Consider the following 17,699-nt stretch of genomic DNA (forward strand, 5'->3'; position numbering starts at 1 on the left):
CCCAACCTCCGATCCCCTCCTCACCCTCCCTCCGATCCCCTCCTCACCCTCCCTCCGATCCCCTCCTCACCCACCCTCCGATCCCCTCCTCACCCACCCTCCGATCCCCTCACCCACCCTCCGATCCCCTCCTCACCCACCCTCCGATCCCCTCCTCACCCACCCTCCGATCCCCTCCTCACCCACCCTCCGATCCCCTCCTCACCCACCCTCCGATCCCCTCCTCACCCACCCTCCGATCCCCTCCTCACCCACCCTCCGATCCCCTCCTCACCCACTCTCACCCACCCTCCGATCCCCTCCTCACCCACTCCGATCCCCTCCTCACCCACCCTCCGATCCCCTCCTCACCCACCCTCCGATCCCCTCCTCACCCACCCTCCGATCCCCTCCTCACCCACCCTCCGATCCCCTCCTCACCCACCCTCCGATCCCTTCCTCACCCACCCTCCGATCCCTTCCTCACCCACCCTCCGATCCCTTCCTCACCCACCCTCCGATCCCTTCCTCACCCACCCTCCGATCCCCTCCTCACCCACCCTCCGATCCCCTCCTCACCCACCCTCCGATCCCCTCCTCACCCACCCTCCGATCCCTTCCTCACCCACCCTCCGATCCCTTCCTCACCCACCCTCCGATCCCCTCCTCACCCACTCTCCGATCCCCTCCTCACCCACCCTCCGATCCCCTCCTCACCCACTCTCCGATCCCCTCCTCCTAATGTTTTAGCCTCAGCTGGCAGCAGGCACTCCTCACAATTCAACCCTGTGACTGAATTTAACCAACTGGGACCAGCACGTTCCTCCCGTCATAGCTGCGTGATGATGTGGGTGAAAATGCAATTTTACGGGATTTGATGGGCTTTGCACTGATGTTATTTTCTAAAATGTATTTTGCAGTCTCACTCGCAAGCCCAGGTGCAGAACCCAATAGCTGTCCCGACCTCTACTGCATTGCAGCCTTCAGGCACCCAGAAACCACACCAACCACAAGATTCTGTGCCGCAACGTACTCTAACCCAGAATCCACACATTATAGAGGTTTGTAATACAAATGAGTCTGCAGCTGCAAGATTCTGTGTAGTAAAGTTAACCCGGCCTCAGGTCTTAGACTGCACTGGCTTGTAATGAGCAAGACCACAGGTGGAGACGAGCTTAGTTTGAATTTACTGTTGTAGATCTTTACTTTCCCATAGAAGTGCTGCTGTTATTAGTTAAACTTTCAAACATCTATCAGCGCTGTTCCATGGTTTAAATATCTAGGCTGACAACACTTTATTGATAAATTATAATTTGGGTTTTGTAAAGGTTTTGCTTCAAACTTTAAGTTACAATAAATATAAGGAAGTATTTACAGTCTGGGACAAAATAATCCTCGCGCTGTTCTAGAACAGAGCAAAGGGCTCACAAAGCATCTCTCTGAAAACGTCATCGGGGGATGCCATTGGGACTGGGCAACCTGATCTGTCTGGGGATTCCTCATCAAGATTGTATCCTCGCCTACTTTTATTTGTACATTTTTTTACAGTCCCCATGTAGTGTATTGCTGATAACACCATTCTCCCGAAATGGAGGCGTAAATCAGAGCAATGGTTTTAGACTGTTGCCATATCCTAGCAGTCCATTGTAATGTGTCCTGAGAAATCCTTCAAAAGCCCTGCACAATCTTTAAATGACTTCTGATGTAGCTGTGGGGAAATGAAGCTTTCATCCTTGATATTTTTGTATCTTCTATTTTCTTTTTAATATTGGGTGCTCTTTCCCACCCCCCTATTGCTACAGGCCGTGCAGCCAACCAGCTCCAGAACCTCGAGCCTGGCTCTGGTATTTCAGTTGGTTGTTAGAAACTGTCCAGGAGCAACTTGAATTCTCCTTTGCTGCCTGTGTAGACTGCTTAAGATATGCCCCGAGATAGATGACTAAAACGTTAAATTCCAAATAGGGAGTATCGGAAAGCGTCCTGGAACATTTCTCCATTTTAATTGTAGTAAAATCTGATTTATTGGTCATTGCTTAATAATAAAGCATTAGATTCATAAGCTTCAACATGAAAAGTATTGTTTTCTGATTTACTTAACTTTACCATTGAGATTGTAAACTAAGGTACAACTTTAAATACTCCAGACTTTGTTTGTTTATTTATTAAATTTAGAGTACCCAATTAATTTTTTTCCAATTAATGGTCCAATAGCATGGCCAATCCACCTACCCTGCACATTTTGGGCTGTGGGAGTGAAACCCACGCAAACATGCGAGAATGTGCAAACTCCACACGGACAGTGACCCAGAGCCGGGATCGAACCCGGGACCTCGGCGCCGTGAGGCTGCAGTGCTATAACCACTGCGCCGCCGTGCTGCCCTGCTCCAGATTTTATGGGAGAAAGTAATATTTGTTCTTTACATTTTGACCCTAGAGGATTAATGTGTGTTGTTCTGAGACTGTACAAAAAAACATTAAGGAGACTTGTAAATGCACAGGTTTTTACGTCCACATCAACGACCAATGCATTTCCAAACCACATTCAAACAGCAGCAACATTGCAACCGTGTTTCCTCACAACTTCGACAGGTAACGTGCACCAATCGAGGATCAGCAACGTTAATACTCCACTCAATGGACCCAACTGTACACTCAAGGTAATTGCAAAACTAATCATCAAAGGAAACAATGGCAGCATTCTTTATTTTATTTCTTTTGTCTCCACTTTTCAGCATTTATTGTTGCCCTGGTTGGAGGGGTGAATTTGTTGTTTGTTCTGTGCTTTGCTCGTCTTCGCCTCGAGGCAAGATCATCTTCCACCTCTTTAAACATTTACTGTGAGACTCCCTCCTCAGACACAACCCGAGGAGACTGCTTCCAAGACCCTTCCAGGAGCAGCTTCTTCTTGCCTTTGGATCAGTTTGAAGTCTTGGTTCCATTTGCTTTTCTTTACAATCTGCTGTTCCTAAGTAGCATTAGGAAGCATTAAAGCCTTTTTCTAAAGTTACAAGCCTTCTGAGATTTGCTACTGTCACCTTTGAGTGGCTGCTTTTGGGTTTTGGACCCACTGGTAGCTTCGCCCAGTCTCCACTTTGGGTGGATTGTAAAAATCCAGTTGATCTGTTATCATCTCTTGGCTCTCTGTCAGTGATAGTCATGACATTCTGACCTTTTGAAACTTTACTTGGACTGTCATTGTCTATTAGTTAATTGGAGAAGTGGCACATGAATGCTTGGAAGCAACAGATGTGATCAGGAGAAATATATTCTGCTGAATGCAAGACCAAACTAGCTGGTAATAAAATAGCCTGGCGGTATGTAGAGATATGGGTGAAATTGAAACTAAAGAACAAGGTATACACTAACGATGTAGAGGATAAGCGATAAGGCATTGGATATGCATCTGAAGAGAAAACATTTCCAATGCTTATGGGGTAGGGTCACAAGAGTGGGTTTAGCTGAGTTGCTTTTGCAAAGAGCCTGCACAGACATAATGGGTGAATGGCCTCTTTGCTGTTACCATTCTGCAAATGAAATGAAAATCGCTTATTGTCACAAGTAGGCTTCAAATTAAGTTACTGTGAAAAGCCCCTAGTTGCCACATTTCGGCGCCTGTTCGGGGAGGCTGGTACGGGAATTGAACCGTGCTGCTGGCCTGCCTTGGTCTGCTTTAAAAGCCAGTGATTTAGCCCTGTGCTAAACCAACCCCAAATCTGTCATCTGATAACGTTGGACTTTCTGGTTCCACAAGCTTTCTATTATTGGTAGCATTTCCTCACCACCACTTTGGCTCTAATTGATAGTGATTGGCTGTCATTAATTAGTAACTACATTATTATTGTATCGTATTGTATTGGCATATAGGAGCAGGAATAGGCCATTCAGCCCCTCGAGCCTACTCCGCCATTTGCCCCCTCGAGCCTACTCCGCCATTTGCCCTCTCGAGCCTGTTCCGCCATTCGCCCCCTCGAGCCTATTCCGCCATTCGCCCCCTCGAGCCTGTTCCGCCATTCGCCCCCTCGAGCCTACTCCGCCATTCGCCCCCTCGAGCCTACTCAGCCATTCGCCCCCCCCCGAGCCTACTCCGCCATTCGCCCCCTCGAACCTACTCCGCCATTCGCCCCCTCGAGCCTACTCCGCCATTAGCCCCCTCGAGCCTATTCCGCCATTCGCCCCCTCGAGCCTACTCCGCCATTCGCCCCCTCGAGCCTACTCCGCCATTCGCCCCCTCGAGCCTACTCCGCCATTCGCCCCCTCTAGCCTACTCCGCCATTCGCCCCCTCGAGCCTACTCCGCCATTCGCCCCCTCGAGCCTACTCCGCCATTCGCCCCCTCGAGCCTACTCCGCCATTCGCCCCCCCCGAGCCTACTCCGCCATTCGGCGCCGCTCGGCCCCTCGAGCCTGCTCTGCCGCTCGGCCCCTCGAGCCTGCTCTGCCGCTCGGCCCCTCGAGCCTGCTCCGCCCCTCGAGCCTGCTCCGCCGCTCGGCCCCTCGAGCCTGCTCCGCCGCTCGGCCCCTCGAGCCTGACATTCTTCAACCAGACAGTTTTCTGCACAATCTCTTGGTGTCTTCTCAACTTTCCTTCCAGCAGAATGGTCTGTTTTTCAGTCCAGCAGTTCCTGTGTCCCTAAAACAGAGGACAAAGTTACTAAGAACTTGGAGAAAAACATTCATTGCAGTAAATGTGGAATGAAAACACAGGAAATTTAGGGTCAATGTCTCTGAACAGATGGTTGTTAAAATGTGGAATTCACCATCTTAAGCCGTGTTAAACAAATTCTTTTAAATGGGAATTGGGTAGTTGCTTGAAAAGAGACTTGGGATCAAGTGAAGGGAATGAGACCAAATGTTCATGCAGAAGAGCACTAGATGGGCTGAATGGCCTCTTTCTATTCTGCAGTATTGTAATTTGAAAAGCTTTGTGCCGCATGAAATGGTTTTGACTTCCTCAGTGCCAAGTTCTTTCTTCATGGTGTAAACGGACCCCAAAGTTCAGGCAGATTCTCCGGATTCCAACTCATCTCTAGTCAGTGACTCTTGGAATCTGAGGGCCCATTTTCCTGAATAAATTCAGCTTTTGCCTCTTTTTGAATCCGAGGTTTCACAGGAAAGCTGACTGCCTTAGTTCAGTGAAAATCCTGTTAAACTAATGACAGTGGTGACACCCCCTACTCCTCACAGGAATTTGTTACTCTGTGCTAGACATTGCTAAATTCTCTGCTAATTCTGGATTTCCTACAGTCCTTCAAATGTGTAAAGGAGCAGTTCCTGCGAGGAGGAGGAGTATGTTTAGGCGTTAGCACAGCCTGCAGCTCCTCTGCCCCAAGTGCCATTGGCAAACCTAGCGAGGAACTTTCAGTTTTTTCCGCAAGAGGAGTGTCAGATTTTTCTTTGATTTCGTGGAGATTTTCTTGATCTGGGAATATACAAGGTAGGGTTAAAAAAAGGTAGTTAGTGTGGGAGGAGGTTTGTGTGACGTATAAACAGGGGCAAAGGTGATCTGGGCCAAAGTACCTCTTCCTGAGCCGTGAATTCTGTGTAATTCTATGATGGGGGGGGGGCAGTGGTCCACCGTTTGGACAGGATGGATTAGATGGGCCGAGTGGTCTTTTCCCATCCTTCGTTTTGCGTGTTTATCCGTTGATTCTCATCCTCTGCCGATTGTACTGTGGGCTTGATTTTTTTTTCCAAGATGTTAGAAAACGCTCACTATATTTGTAAAAACTCCCAAGAATTAATTAGCGACGAGTTTAATTGTTCCAGTTTATTAAACAGAAAATATGGTCCACACACTTTAATTATAGTAAATGCTGATGATATAGACAGTGTTGTTTCAATAAGTTGGATTTATCTTTCTAACTTCAATATTGTTTGATGTACGTCACATGTATTTTTCAATTCTACCTTTAATCATATAATGTGTCTGAAATTAAGTGCATCCTTTGGCAATGGCTTTCAGTTAACTGAAGGTTAATATATGGAATGATTGCATTTCCATTCTTGGTGCAGTAATGAACAGGAGAACATTACGATCAAGAAATAATTATTCCCAAATAACTTATTCCGAAGTGGAATAACCTGTATTTATTGTATTGTGTCCGCAGTCTGGACCATCCACTTCGCCCCCTCATTCCCAGCAGCAGTTAGTAATCCAACACTCGGTTTTCAGTAACCCTGTTTCAAAGACAAAAGATCCTCCTCGATATGAAGAAGCAGTCAAGCAGACTCGCAATTTAAAACACCAGGAGGTAAGCACTATGCAGCAACGAGTTAAACCTGGCTAATAATTAAGCTAATAATCAACTGGGACATACTAATGAAGATACCGCGGTTAATACGATGACTTACGGGACACAGGAAATAATGCAGTCAGTCACTTAGAGGGAATGATAATCACAACGAATTAATTTAAGTGCTGCTAACACTGTCCCTCCTGCATGCACTTGATTAATTTCATGAAAACAAGGCCATGAAATCTGATAGAGTCTCCGGCCTTTTTTAAATGGGACAGTAAACTGTTCGCATTGACCCTTCCCCCCGGCCTCCCTCCTCTCTCCCCGGCCCCTCACTCTCTCCCCCGGGCTTCTCTCTGCTCCCTGGGACTCCCCCCCCCCCCCCCCCCCCCCACTGGGCTTCCCTCCTCTCCCTGGGGCTCTCCCCCCCCCCCCCACTCACATCTCCCCCCCCACTCACATCTCTCCCCCCCCCCCCACTCACATCTCCCCCCCCCCCAACTCACATCTCCCCCCCCCCCACTCACATCTCTCCCCCCCCACTCACATCTCTCCCCCCCCACTCACATCTCTCCCCCCCCACTCACATCTCTCCCCCCCCACTCACATCTCTCCCCCCCCACTCACATCTCCCCCCCCACTCACATCCCCCCCCCACTCACATCTCCCCCCCCCAACTCACATCCCCCCCTAACTCACATCCCCCCCCCAACTCACATCCCCCCCCACTCACATCCCCCCCCCACTCACATCCCCCCCCCACACACATCCCCCCCCCCACTCACATCCCCCCCCCCCCACTCACATCCCCCCCCCCCACTCACATCCCCCCTCCCACTCACATCCCTCCCCCCCCTCCCCGGGCCTCTCTCCTCCCCCCCCCCCCCACTGGGCATCCCTCCTCTCCCAGGGGCCTCCCTCCTTTATTCCCCCTGCGCTCTCCCCCAAGGCCCCCCTCAATGGCCCATCTGATTGTTTATATTTGCTGTGTGGTTTAACTCTAAAACTCCAAAACTGCTCTCTAATCCTCCACATTGACAAATGATCAATAATCTGAGGACACAGTGATTGTAAGTAGTCTGTATGTCGAGTTTATTGCATTTGTTTGTAACCCAGAGATGACTTTTTGTGCAGGTGTTCAATGCACACAGTCAACAGATGGATGATCTATTTGATATCCTAATTGAGAGTGGAGGTAAGGGGAATTCAACCTATCGAATACTGAATTGAACTATTACATTAACATGGGTCAAATACAAGTTTAGTTATGTGGAAGATGAAGACATGAGACTGCTTTCCCGAGTAGGTCTTAATTGTTTGAACAGGTAATTCCACCATGTATGGAACATCTGCATTAATATCACCCCCAAAACAAGTAATTGTACCTAAGGAGAAAATGCTGGAAAATCTCAGCAAGTCTGGCAGCATCTGTAGGGAGAGAAAAGAGCAAACGTTTCGAGTCTGATGACTCCTTGTCAAAAGAATTGGAGAATAGGGTACGCTATACCATGGAAGAGCTGCATGACGTGCAGGATTGTCACAATAAAGCACACAATATTGTTTTTTTAACCCTTTTTACTGTGTTGGGAATAGAATGCTCCATGGGAAGGGTCACACTCGGAAGGGTGATGTCGTTCTCACCTGGAGAAACTATTTGGTATGGGGTGCAGCAATCTTTTACAGATTGAGGAACACCTCAACGTGGCAGGGTATTATTCCAAATCGCTTCTCGCACCTGGTGCAGACTCTAATCTGTTTCTGTAGCTAGTAATTCCCGGAACAGGCACCTCTACATCAAGCATGTCTGACTAGGAGTGTCTCCCACTCTTACCACCAGCCACTGGCCACCACCAGCCACTAGCCTGTTTGGAAGGATTTGCAGGTTAACAATCAACTTGTTTGACCTTGGAGGTTTAGAACTCTCATCCACAAACGGCAATTGATTATCGATCAGTTAATTTTAAATTTGCGATAGATAAATATTTGTTAAGCAAAAGTATTAAGGGATAAGGACCAAAATCAGGTATATGGAGTTAGGCGACTGATCAGCCACGATCTCATTGAATGGTGGAGCAGACTCGAGGGGCTGAATGGCCTACTCCTATTCCTATGTTATGAATACACCTTCCTTGGTGACTTCTGGCTCAGAGGCAGAGACGCCACCCATCGCACTGCAAGGCCTCCTACAAGGAGGGTATTGTGCTATCTCTAAATCATTAGCTTTTGAAGCGCTTACTTTCTTTTCTACTGTTTTGCATCTTCTTATTTTGCTAAATTCAACCAATTGTAGGAAGGTAGTTAGCAAACGGATTCATTACTATTGAAAACCTGCACTAAGATCATTCAAAAGACTTCTTAAAATTTGTGACATGTGAAACCCTCCAATTTAGCTACTTCCCAACTAATATGGACGGCACGGTAGCACAGTAGTTAGCACTGTTGCTTCGCAGCACCAGGGACCCGGATTCGATTCCCGACTTGGGTCACTGTCCTTGCGGAGTTTGTTCTCCCTGTGTCTGCGTGGGTTTTCTCCGGGTGCTCCAGTTTCCTCCCACAGTCCAAAGACGTGCAGGTTAGGTGGATTGGTCATGCTAAATTGCCCTTAATGTCCAAGAAAATTAGGTGGGGCTTCTGGGTTACGGGGATAGGATGGAGGTGGGGTGCTCTTTCCAAGAGCCTCCCTCTGTACTGTAAATTCTATAATTCTACAGAGTAAAATTATTACAATATTTAAAAATAAATATTTAGTGCAGTCCCACTGACTTTACCACTTTCTGTTTCGCAACAGAGATTTCACCCATTGTCAAAGAAGAATCATTGCCCGCTACCAAGATGAGAGCTGTTATAGCCAACATCGCCTCCTTACCCGTAAACTCCGCATTGTCTCGCCCACCAGCACGCGTTCAGATGGCACCTCCGCCACTCCCCCTTGAATCAACAAATGATCTCACCATTGGTTCAGAAAATCAACTGGAGGCCTTTCTGGATGGTACGCTGTCATCTGGCGCCAATATTCCTCAAATGCCGGTCAGCCAAGACAGCTCTGACACTCTTCCTTTAATGGAGGATCTTCACAATGATCTACTGAATACAGCCAACATGCTGGAGCAGCAGCATTCTGCGATGGATACCTGTGATATGCATTTCTCTGCGGATAATTCTTGCCTGAACTTGGACATCCCAGACACTAATTTGGACGGTATGGACTGGCTCGATCTGACGATGCCTGTTTCAAGTACAGGGCTCACTCCCATCCATAGCGCTGCTCCTGGCGTGTTTTCCACAGATTTTCTGGATGGTCATGATCTTCAGCTACATTGGGAGTAATACAACTTTGAGTGGCTTCTGAACAAAATCAATATGCTTTCTTAGTGTTGTGTCAATCGTCTCGTAATGGTTAGTGCTCTAATGTAGTAACAAAGCAAGCCAAGTTGAGATTCTCTGGTCCTCTCGCTTTCTTGTCTCTAGATCGATGAGTGGGCAGTGACACACAAAAAAGGTGACAATCCTATAGTCTCGCCATTTGGAAGTTTTGTACATTAATGTAACATTTTATTCTGGTGTCAGTGGTAATTACTGTTCTGTTGAAATTGGAAAGAATTTCTTCTTCATGCAGGTGAAATTTCCTGTCGGCTGGCTCAGCCAAGGTGCATGGCATTGTGACGTTTATTACACTGGCCGGTTCAGTGAATTTTTAATGTCCCGAGTTCCAATCTTTTGAATGCAGAGATGTTTGGGAACTAGTTAATCTTTTCCTACTTTGTACATTTTGTTTTAATGTTCTTTTCAGTAATGTTTTCTTCCGTTTTTCTACACAAAGAAGATGTGATTGTCCAGGTCCAGGAGAAGACCGCGGATACTGAACCTGCGGTAGATTTTGGTTATAATTCTTGGATCGCTGTTAATTCTGCAAAAGCATGGGAGTGCCGTATGTCAGCCAGAGACTCGTCTCTAACCTCAGGCACATCATTTTTCACTGGAATCTCCACATTTCCAGACTGGTTCGTAAGCCTGTGGCATCTTTTCTCTAACGGTCCACCTGTTAATTTTCATATTTGATCGATATCACCTTACAGCATGCAAAGGTGGACAAGGTGTTTGACCCTCTCGAACATTGAACCAAACTTCCAAAAGAATAATAATCAGGATGAACTATTCCAATGCCAAACATGTTCCCAATGCCTTTTTTTTTGTTAAATATGATTCAGATCTTAGTCGACCAGGAAAAAGGATTTGCCGATATTTATATTCATGAGTTGTGTATTTTTTTAAAATAAAACCTGAGTTCACTGAATCATTTTTGGAGGCCATTGCAAACTACAAGCAATGAATTATGAGAATGAAATAGTGCTAGCGTGGTACATTCTTTAATAATTAGCAAATTGCCAGCATAGTGTTTGACTGGGAACTTTTAAAGTGCTGTCTATTTGAAGAGCTGTTGAGAGCTTTGTTCAGTCGGTCACAAGTTTGAGATATTGAAACACTTTGTGTTCTCGATATGTGATCTCCCTGATTTAGCTGCTTTGTGATTCTGTTCTCCCGCCCCCCCCCCCCAAAGGATTTGCCAAACACTGTGAATGAAAACAGTTTAACGATGTGATGTAATATTATTAAAAGTAATGTGCCCTCTTAATGGAAATTATTTCAGTTATCAGCCAAAGGGAGTCAAATGTCAAAGCGCAGGTTTTTGATCAAACACAGGCAGCGATTTTTTAAATAATTAAAGCAGGGTTGAGGGGTTTGAGATGAAATTGTCTATATTTTACAAACAAATAAAATGTAGTATGAAGAATGTAAATATATAAACCCAAAATAAATCATTGCCATTTACCAGTTCAGGAATCTATTACACCACTCAAAAATCTTCAGATGATTCAGCATTTAGCAGAAGATGAGTGGGTAACTGATGTCACTCTGTTCCCAGCTTGCCTCCTGTTTATATTTAGATAGTTCATTTCAGAGAATGCAGGATTGTTTAATCGTTCTCGGTATGGTGCAACCCACATTTTAAAAGTCAAATTTGGAGTTTGAATGTTTTTCTTGTTTAAAGTTACTTAGCTGTGGGGATTTCCATAATGAGTCCTTTTATTGTGTTTGTAGTGAAATAATCTTTTGAGGGATTGTCGATTAGGCCAATTGTTTAATGTTTCTTTAGAGTCCGCTTTCGTGTTGCATATCTGGTTAAGCAAAGAGGCACACAGCAGATTGAAAGCCAAATGTTTCATTGCCGTAGAATGTCTTTGTCAAAGTAACACTGATTACATCATTGGCTTTCCTGTGTATTTCTGAAAACAGGTCAGTAATGTTACAAATGCCAGTATTTCAGAAAGAGATACGCTTACAACATCCAACTAACAGGCACCAAAATGTGACTATAGCGAAGGAACAATCTCCATGATAAGAGTCCCAACTTGCAGTTTATGAATTTGTTTTTGAAAATCTTATCCCATTCTCACAAAACTCACAGAAGGAACCAAGGTGTCTCTAAATGCTGCACTTAACCAGGGTATATATAGATAGCGCAGCAACCCAAGGGTAACTGGTACTGCCAGGCTTGTGAAAAAGTACCAGGCTGACGGCTGCAGCCTTCCAATAATGACATAGCCGATATTTGAGATTGGCATGTCGGTAATCCAGGGCTCCAGGTCGAACTGGGTTAAAGCAGCAGTGTGCTTCTCAATGTATCAATCCTGCCCCGTCTTATACACGTGAGCAGAGTTTCTTTGATAGACGTATGGTCTACATCAGTGCATCTCAAACTATCTGATGTGGCGGACCGGCAGTTTTTTTTTCAATGTGCCAGGGACCGGTGAGCGAAACAAGCCAATCCAGGATTACTGTCTCTTTCTTTTCTGGAAACACTCCAAGTACCGGCAGACGATGGCTCGCGTACCGGCACCGGTACGCGTACCACACTTTGAGAAGCACTGGTCTACATCATGATGGTGCAGTGGTTAACATTGCTGCCTCACAGCACCAGGAACACGGGTTCAATTCCAACCTTGGGTGACTGTGTGGAGTCTGCACTTTTGCCCCGTGTCTGCGTGGGTTTCCTCCGGGTGATCCGGATTCCTCCCACAGTCCAAAGATGTGCAGGTTAGGTGGATTGGCCATGATAGTGACCAAGTCTATGCAGGTTAGATGGGGTTGTGGGGATAGGGTGAGCGAGTGGGGTGCTCTTTCAAAGGGTAGGTGCAAAACCGATGGGCCGAATGGCCTTCTGCACTGTAGGGATTATATAATTCAACCGTAGGATTAGTTTTGCATGAGTGTAGAGTGTCGGAAGGCTGCAGACCGGCACACTGGGCTGAATTTTACTGAGAGGGTGGCGATCCCAGCCGAGGCCTCGATTCTGGAGTGGCTTTGGCAGAATGGACACAATCTGTTCAGGGCAGCCCTTAAGCAGGTAGCCATTTCCCCCAATCAATTGACTCTGTGAAAATCATGTAATGGTTTGAATGTGTCACTAAGCCGCTTGACATTCCATCAAAATCGCCACCCTCCCTCAGGCATCCAGAACCACCTCCACAGGAAACTTTGCTTTTATCCTTTTACTGAAACAGGTGCAGGTCTTAACTACACAGAGTAGTTTATACATTTGTCCTCAAATGCTAACCGACAGAACTTTCTACTCAAAAAAAGATATTTTTTTGAAAGAAATATGAAGGAATTTTATATTTTTGTGCCAGAATATATTTTCTAGCTGTTGTTGGGTTAGTTTACCAAATGCAGCGACATTTAAAAAGCTCACAATAAGTGTATTATTTAGAAGTTATGAGTGGGCAGCACGGTAGTATAGTGGTTAGCACAGTTGCTTCACATTCCCGGCTTGGGTCACTGTCTGTGCGGAGTCTGCACGTTCTCCCCGTGTCTGCGTGGGTTTCCTCCGGGTTCTCCGGTTTCGTCCCACTGTCCAAAGACGTGCAGGTTAGGTGGATTGGCCACGATAAATTGCCCTTGGTGTCCAAAAAGGTTAAGTGGGGGTTACAGGGATAGGGTAGATACATGGGCTTGAGTAGGGTGCTCTTTGTAAGGACCGGTGCAGACTCGATGGGCCAAATGGCCTCCTTCTGCACTGTAAATTCTATGACACCAAGAGTGGCTCTTTGATTGGAAAGGGCTTGTTGATTATTGAGAGACAGGCAGCTTCTCTCTTCGAACTGTACTGAAATGCAAGTCTGTCAAGTGGAAACCATAAAGGTTAATGTGGTAAATGTAATGAAATATATATTTTACAATATAATAGTATGGTTAGACTAGATTGGACTATGATCCTGGAACGTAAATCAAGCAATTACCAAAGAGAGAGAGAGAGAGAAAATGATTTTTGCCCCTGAATAAGTTAGAAATACACTTCCGCAGTGGAGAACATTAGATATTAGAATGCATTGTGTATGTTTCTCATAGCCACGCTATGTCTTAGCATCTCAATGTATTATAAAATTGTTGACAAACTCCAAAATTGAAATTCTGTACATTATAGCACTAGATATTTCATATAACCTTTGGGGGTCCAGGAAAAATGTATTTCTTCCAGATCATGCCATGATGCCTTTGTAATAACTATTTGCAACCATGACAAATTCCATATCATGTTCAAATACCGTATGTTTTGCACATTTGTATATATGTAATGCATATTTTTATATGTGTGAGGACATTTATCTGCAAAAGCCTTGTAAATATTGGCAGTGTTGTAGTTACTGATATGTATCTCATGAATTTTACATTACTGCTGTATTTCAATAAAATGTTTTATGTCCTGTGATTTACATTCTAGTGCAGTTCACTTAACAGGGTCCGTCTTACATAACCTCAAGTTTCAGTAACACCGATTTCTCTCTTTATTTACATTCAGGTGTGTACTGTATTGACAAAAATGCCACCCCAGGGAGGCCAATTAGGGGTTTAATGTTTTCCAGTTGGTGGAATAGTTATCTACGATTGTCCATCTTCCATCCCATTCTCTCCTGGTCACTATCTTTCTCATCTTTGTTGTGCTTGGAACATAAGAACTAGGAGCAGGAGTAGGCCATCTGGCCCCTCGAATCTGCTCCACCATTCAGTGAGATCATGGCTGATCTTTTGTGGACTCAGCTCCACTTTCCGGCCTGAACACCATAATCCTTAATCCCTTTATTCTTCAAAAAACTTTCTATCTTTATCTTAAAAACATTTAATGAAGGAGCCTCTACTGCTTCACTGGGCAAAGAATTCCATAGATTCACAACCCTTTGGGTGAAGAAGTTCCTCCTAAGCTCAGTCCTAAATCTACTTCCCCTTATTTTGAGGCTATGCCCCCTAGTTCTGCTTTCACCCGCCAGTGGAAACAACCTGCCCGTATCTATCTTATCTATTCCCTTCATAATTTTATATGTTTCTATAAGTTTCCCCCCCTCATCCTTCTAAATTCCAACAAGTACAGTCCCAATCTACTCAACCTCTCCTCATAATCCAACCCCTTCAGCTCTGGGATTAACCTAGTGAATCTCCTCTGCACACCCTCCAGTGCCAGTACGTCCTTTCTCAAGTAAGGAGACCAAAACTGAACACAATACTCCAGGTGTGGCCTCACTAACACCTTATACAATTGCAGCATAACCTCCCTAGTCTTAAACTCCATCCCTCTAGCAATGAAGGACAAAATTCCATTTGCCACCTTAATCAATCACCTGTAAACCAACTTTTTGCGACTCATGCACTAGAACACCCAGGTCTCTATGCACAACAGCATGCTTCAATATTTTATCATTTAAATAATAATCCCTTTTGCTGTTATTCCTACCAAAATGGATAACCTCACATTTGTCAACATTGTATTCCATCTGCCAGACCCTAGCCCATTCACTTAACCTATCCAAATCCCTCTGCAGACTTCCAATATCCTCTGCACTTTTCGCTTTACCACTCATCTTAGTGTCATCTGCAAACTTGGTCACATTGCCCTTGGTCCCCCAACCCCAAATCATCAATGTAAATGTGAACAATTGTGGGTCCAACACTGATCCCTGAGGGACACCACTAGCTACTGATTGCCAACCAGAGAAATACCCATTAATCCCCACTCTTTGCTTTCTATTAATTAACCAATCCTCTATCCATGCTACTAATTTACCCTTAATGCCATGCATCTTTATCTTATGCAGCAACCTTTTGTGTGGTATCTTGTCAAAGGCTTTCTGGAAATCCAGATATACCACATCCATTGGCTCCCCGTTATCTACTGCACTGGTAATGTCCTCAAAAAATTCCACTAAATTAGTTAGGCACGACCTGCCCTTTATGAACCCATGCTGCGTCTGCCCAATGGGACAATTTCTATCCAGATGCCTCACTATTTCTTCCTTGATGATAGATTCCAGCATCTTCCCTACTACCGAAGTTTCCCTACTACCGAAGTTAAGCTCACTGGCCTTTAATTATCCGCTCTCTGCCTACCTCCTTTTTTAAACAGTGGTGTCACATTTGCTAATTTCCAATCCACCAGGACCACCCCAGAGTCTAGTGAATTTTGGTAAATTATCACTAGTTCATTTGCAATTTCCCTCGCCATCTCTTTTAGCACTCTGGGATGCATTCCATCAGGGCCAGGAGACGTGTCTACCTTTAGCCCCATTAGCTTGCCCATCACTACCTCCTTAGTGATAACAATCTTCTCAAGGTCCTCACCTGTCATAGCCTCATTTCTATCAGTCGCTGGCATGTTATTTGTGTCTTCCACTGAAGACCTACCCAAAAAACCTCTTCAGTTCCTCAGCCATTTCCTCATCTCCCATTATTAAAACTCCATTCTATTGCTTCTCGGCCTTTTGGCTAAGATCATGTGTAGTATCTGCTCTGCCTTTTGGCTCATCTAGTATGTCTCTCTTGTGGGGACCATGAATTGGGTTTAGGAGCAGGCAAGGAGCTGGATTGGGGGTTCACCACTGATCCACACTCTGATAAAGTAATTTTTTTTAAAATCTGTTCTTAATAAAACTCCCTTCTGAAATGAAAATCGCTTATTGTCACGAGTAGGCTTCAATGAAGTTACTGTGAAAAGCCCCTAGTCGCCACATTCCGGCGCCTGTCCAGGGAGGCTGGTACGGGAATCGAACCGTGCTGCTGGCCTGCTTTAAAAGCCAGCGATTTAGCTCAGTGAGCTAAACCAGCCCCTCATCCTCTAAAGGACCAATATTTACCTTAGCCACTTTTTTTTGTTTTATATATTTGTAGAATTTGTAGAAGGTCCGTTCCTCCTATTCTCTCCTGGTCACTATCTTTTTCATCCTTGTTGTGCTTGGAAGGTCCATTCCTTTTGTAACTAGTATCCCAGGCTACCTGAGAACCAGACAACACCCCCTGTAACAAGCATTGAATTTCATCACAGAATCATGATGATCCCCAAGTGAGCATTATATCTTAAGTTACAGGTACAGGGAGGGTGGCACAGGTTAGCACTGCTGCCTCACGGCACCGAGGACCCAGGTTCTATCTTGGCCCCGGGTCACTATCACTTGTGGAGTTAGCACATTTTCCCTGTGTGTGTGTGGATCCTCTCATGACCCAAAGATGTGCAGGGTAGGTGGATGAGCTATGCCAAATTGGCACTTAAATTGGAATTTTTTAAAAAGACATATCAGAACATGGAAATTGCACATAATGTCTAATTTAAAAGTTGATGGGACCTTCTCCACATGAAACTGGCTTGGAGGCACACCAGAATGGGGGCATGGCCTAGATCTGGGAGAGAAACAGCCTTCTTGGACAACACAGCAAGAATATCAGTTACTGTGGTCTATAAACCCTGCAATGTGGAGACCTGTTCTTGCATAGATGATGCTTCCATTTCTTTCCTTCACAAAGCACTGAAACAGAATCCCAGGAGAAACAAAAATTACTCCACAATAGGAATAAAGAAACAGGAGTAGGTCATCCAGCCCCAGAACCTGTTCCACCAGTCAGAGATCGTGGCTCGTCTGCATAACTAACTGCTGCTTCACGCGTGGAAATCTCTACCTTATATTTTAAATTATTAATTGAGCTAGCATCTATTGCTTTGTGGGAATTCTGCATGTCTCCATCCTTCTGGGAATGGGTTATGTATCTTATTACACTGGGTAAGCGTACATTTTTATGTGTCAAAAGATTCTGGATTCAAGTCCTACCCAGAGACATGAGCATAAAATCTAGGAATGACAGTCTAACTGAGGGAGTACTACACTGTCAAAAGGTATGATCTTTTGGATTATACATGAAAGCAAAGCTCCATCTTCTCTTTCAGGTGGTCAAATTTATCCTCTAATCAACACACAGTAAAAGTGCTTTCTGTTGCTAATCCAGGGGCAGGATTGATGCTTCAGAAACACCAATTCAAATCTACCATGACAGCTAGGGGGATTTATTCCAGTTTATTAATTAATTCAATTTAAAGACCATCAACCTACAAGATGGTCATTAAAAGCCCCACTCTAGTTCACTTACATCCTTTGGGAAAGAAAGTCTTG

The 17,699-nt window shown here is 45.1% G+C and overlaps 1 protein-coding gene and 1 non-coding gene across 8 annotated transcripts in view; both read left to right on the forward strand.

Moving 5' to 3' along the window:
* mrtfba (myocardin related transcription factor Ba) overlaps positions 1-9,648 on the forward strand; it is a 268,477-nt gene extending 258,829 nt beyond the window's left edge. For 6 of the 7 annotated variants that reach the window (XM_038819577.1, XM_038819579.1, XM_038819580.1 and 3 more), the window contains 5 exons: positions 900-1,040; positions 2,478-2,636; positions 6,085-6,228; positions 7,348-7,408; positions 9,002-9,648. In XM_038819577.1, coding sequence (XP_038675505.1) covers positions 900-1,040; positions 2,478-2,636; positions 6,085-6,228; positions 7,348-7,408; positions 9,002-9,540 — 1,044 coding nt within the window. In that variant the 3' untranslated portion in view covers positions 9,541-9,648. The remainder of the gene's footprint in view (positions 1-899; positions 1,041-2,477; positions 2,637-6,084; positions 6,229-7,347; positions 7,409-9,001) is intronic. The other variant, XM_038819581.1, reaches the window with a different exon arrangement.
* Positions 9,649-16,006: 6,358 nt separating this feature from the next.
* Positions 16,007-16,197, forward strand: LOC119979141. The gene has a single exon (XR_005463650.1). It is a non-coding gene; the product is annotated as a U2 spliceosomal RNA (small nuclear RNA).
* The last annotated feature ends 1,502 nt before the right edge of the window (positions 16,198-17,699 follow it).

This window comes from Scyliorhinus canicula, chromosome 15 (assembly GCF_902713615.1).
Source record: "Scyliorhinus canicula chromosome 15, sScyCan1.1, whole genome shotgun sequence".
Taxonomy (NCBI): domain Eukaryota; kingdom Metazoa; phylum Chordata; class Chondrichthyes; order Carcharhiniformes; family Scyliorhinidae; genus Scyliorhinus; species Scyliorhinus canicula.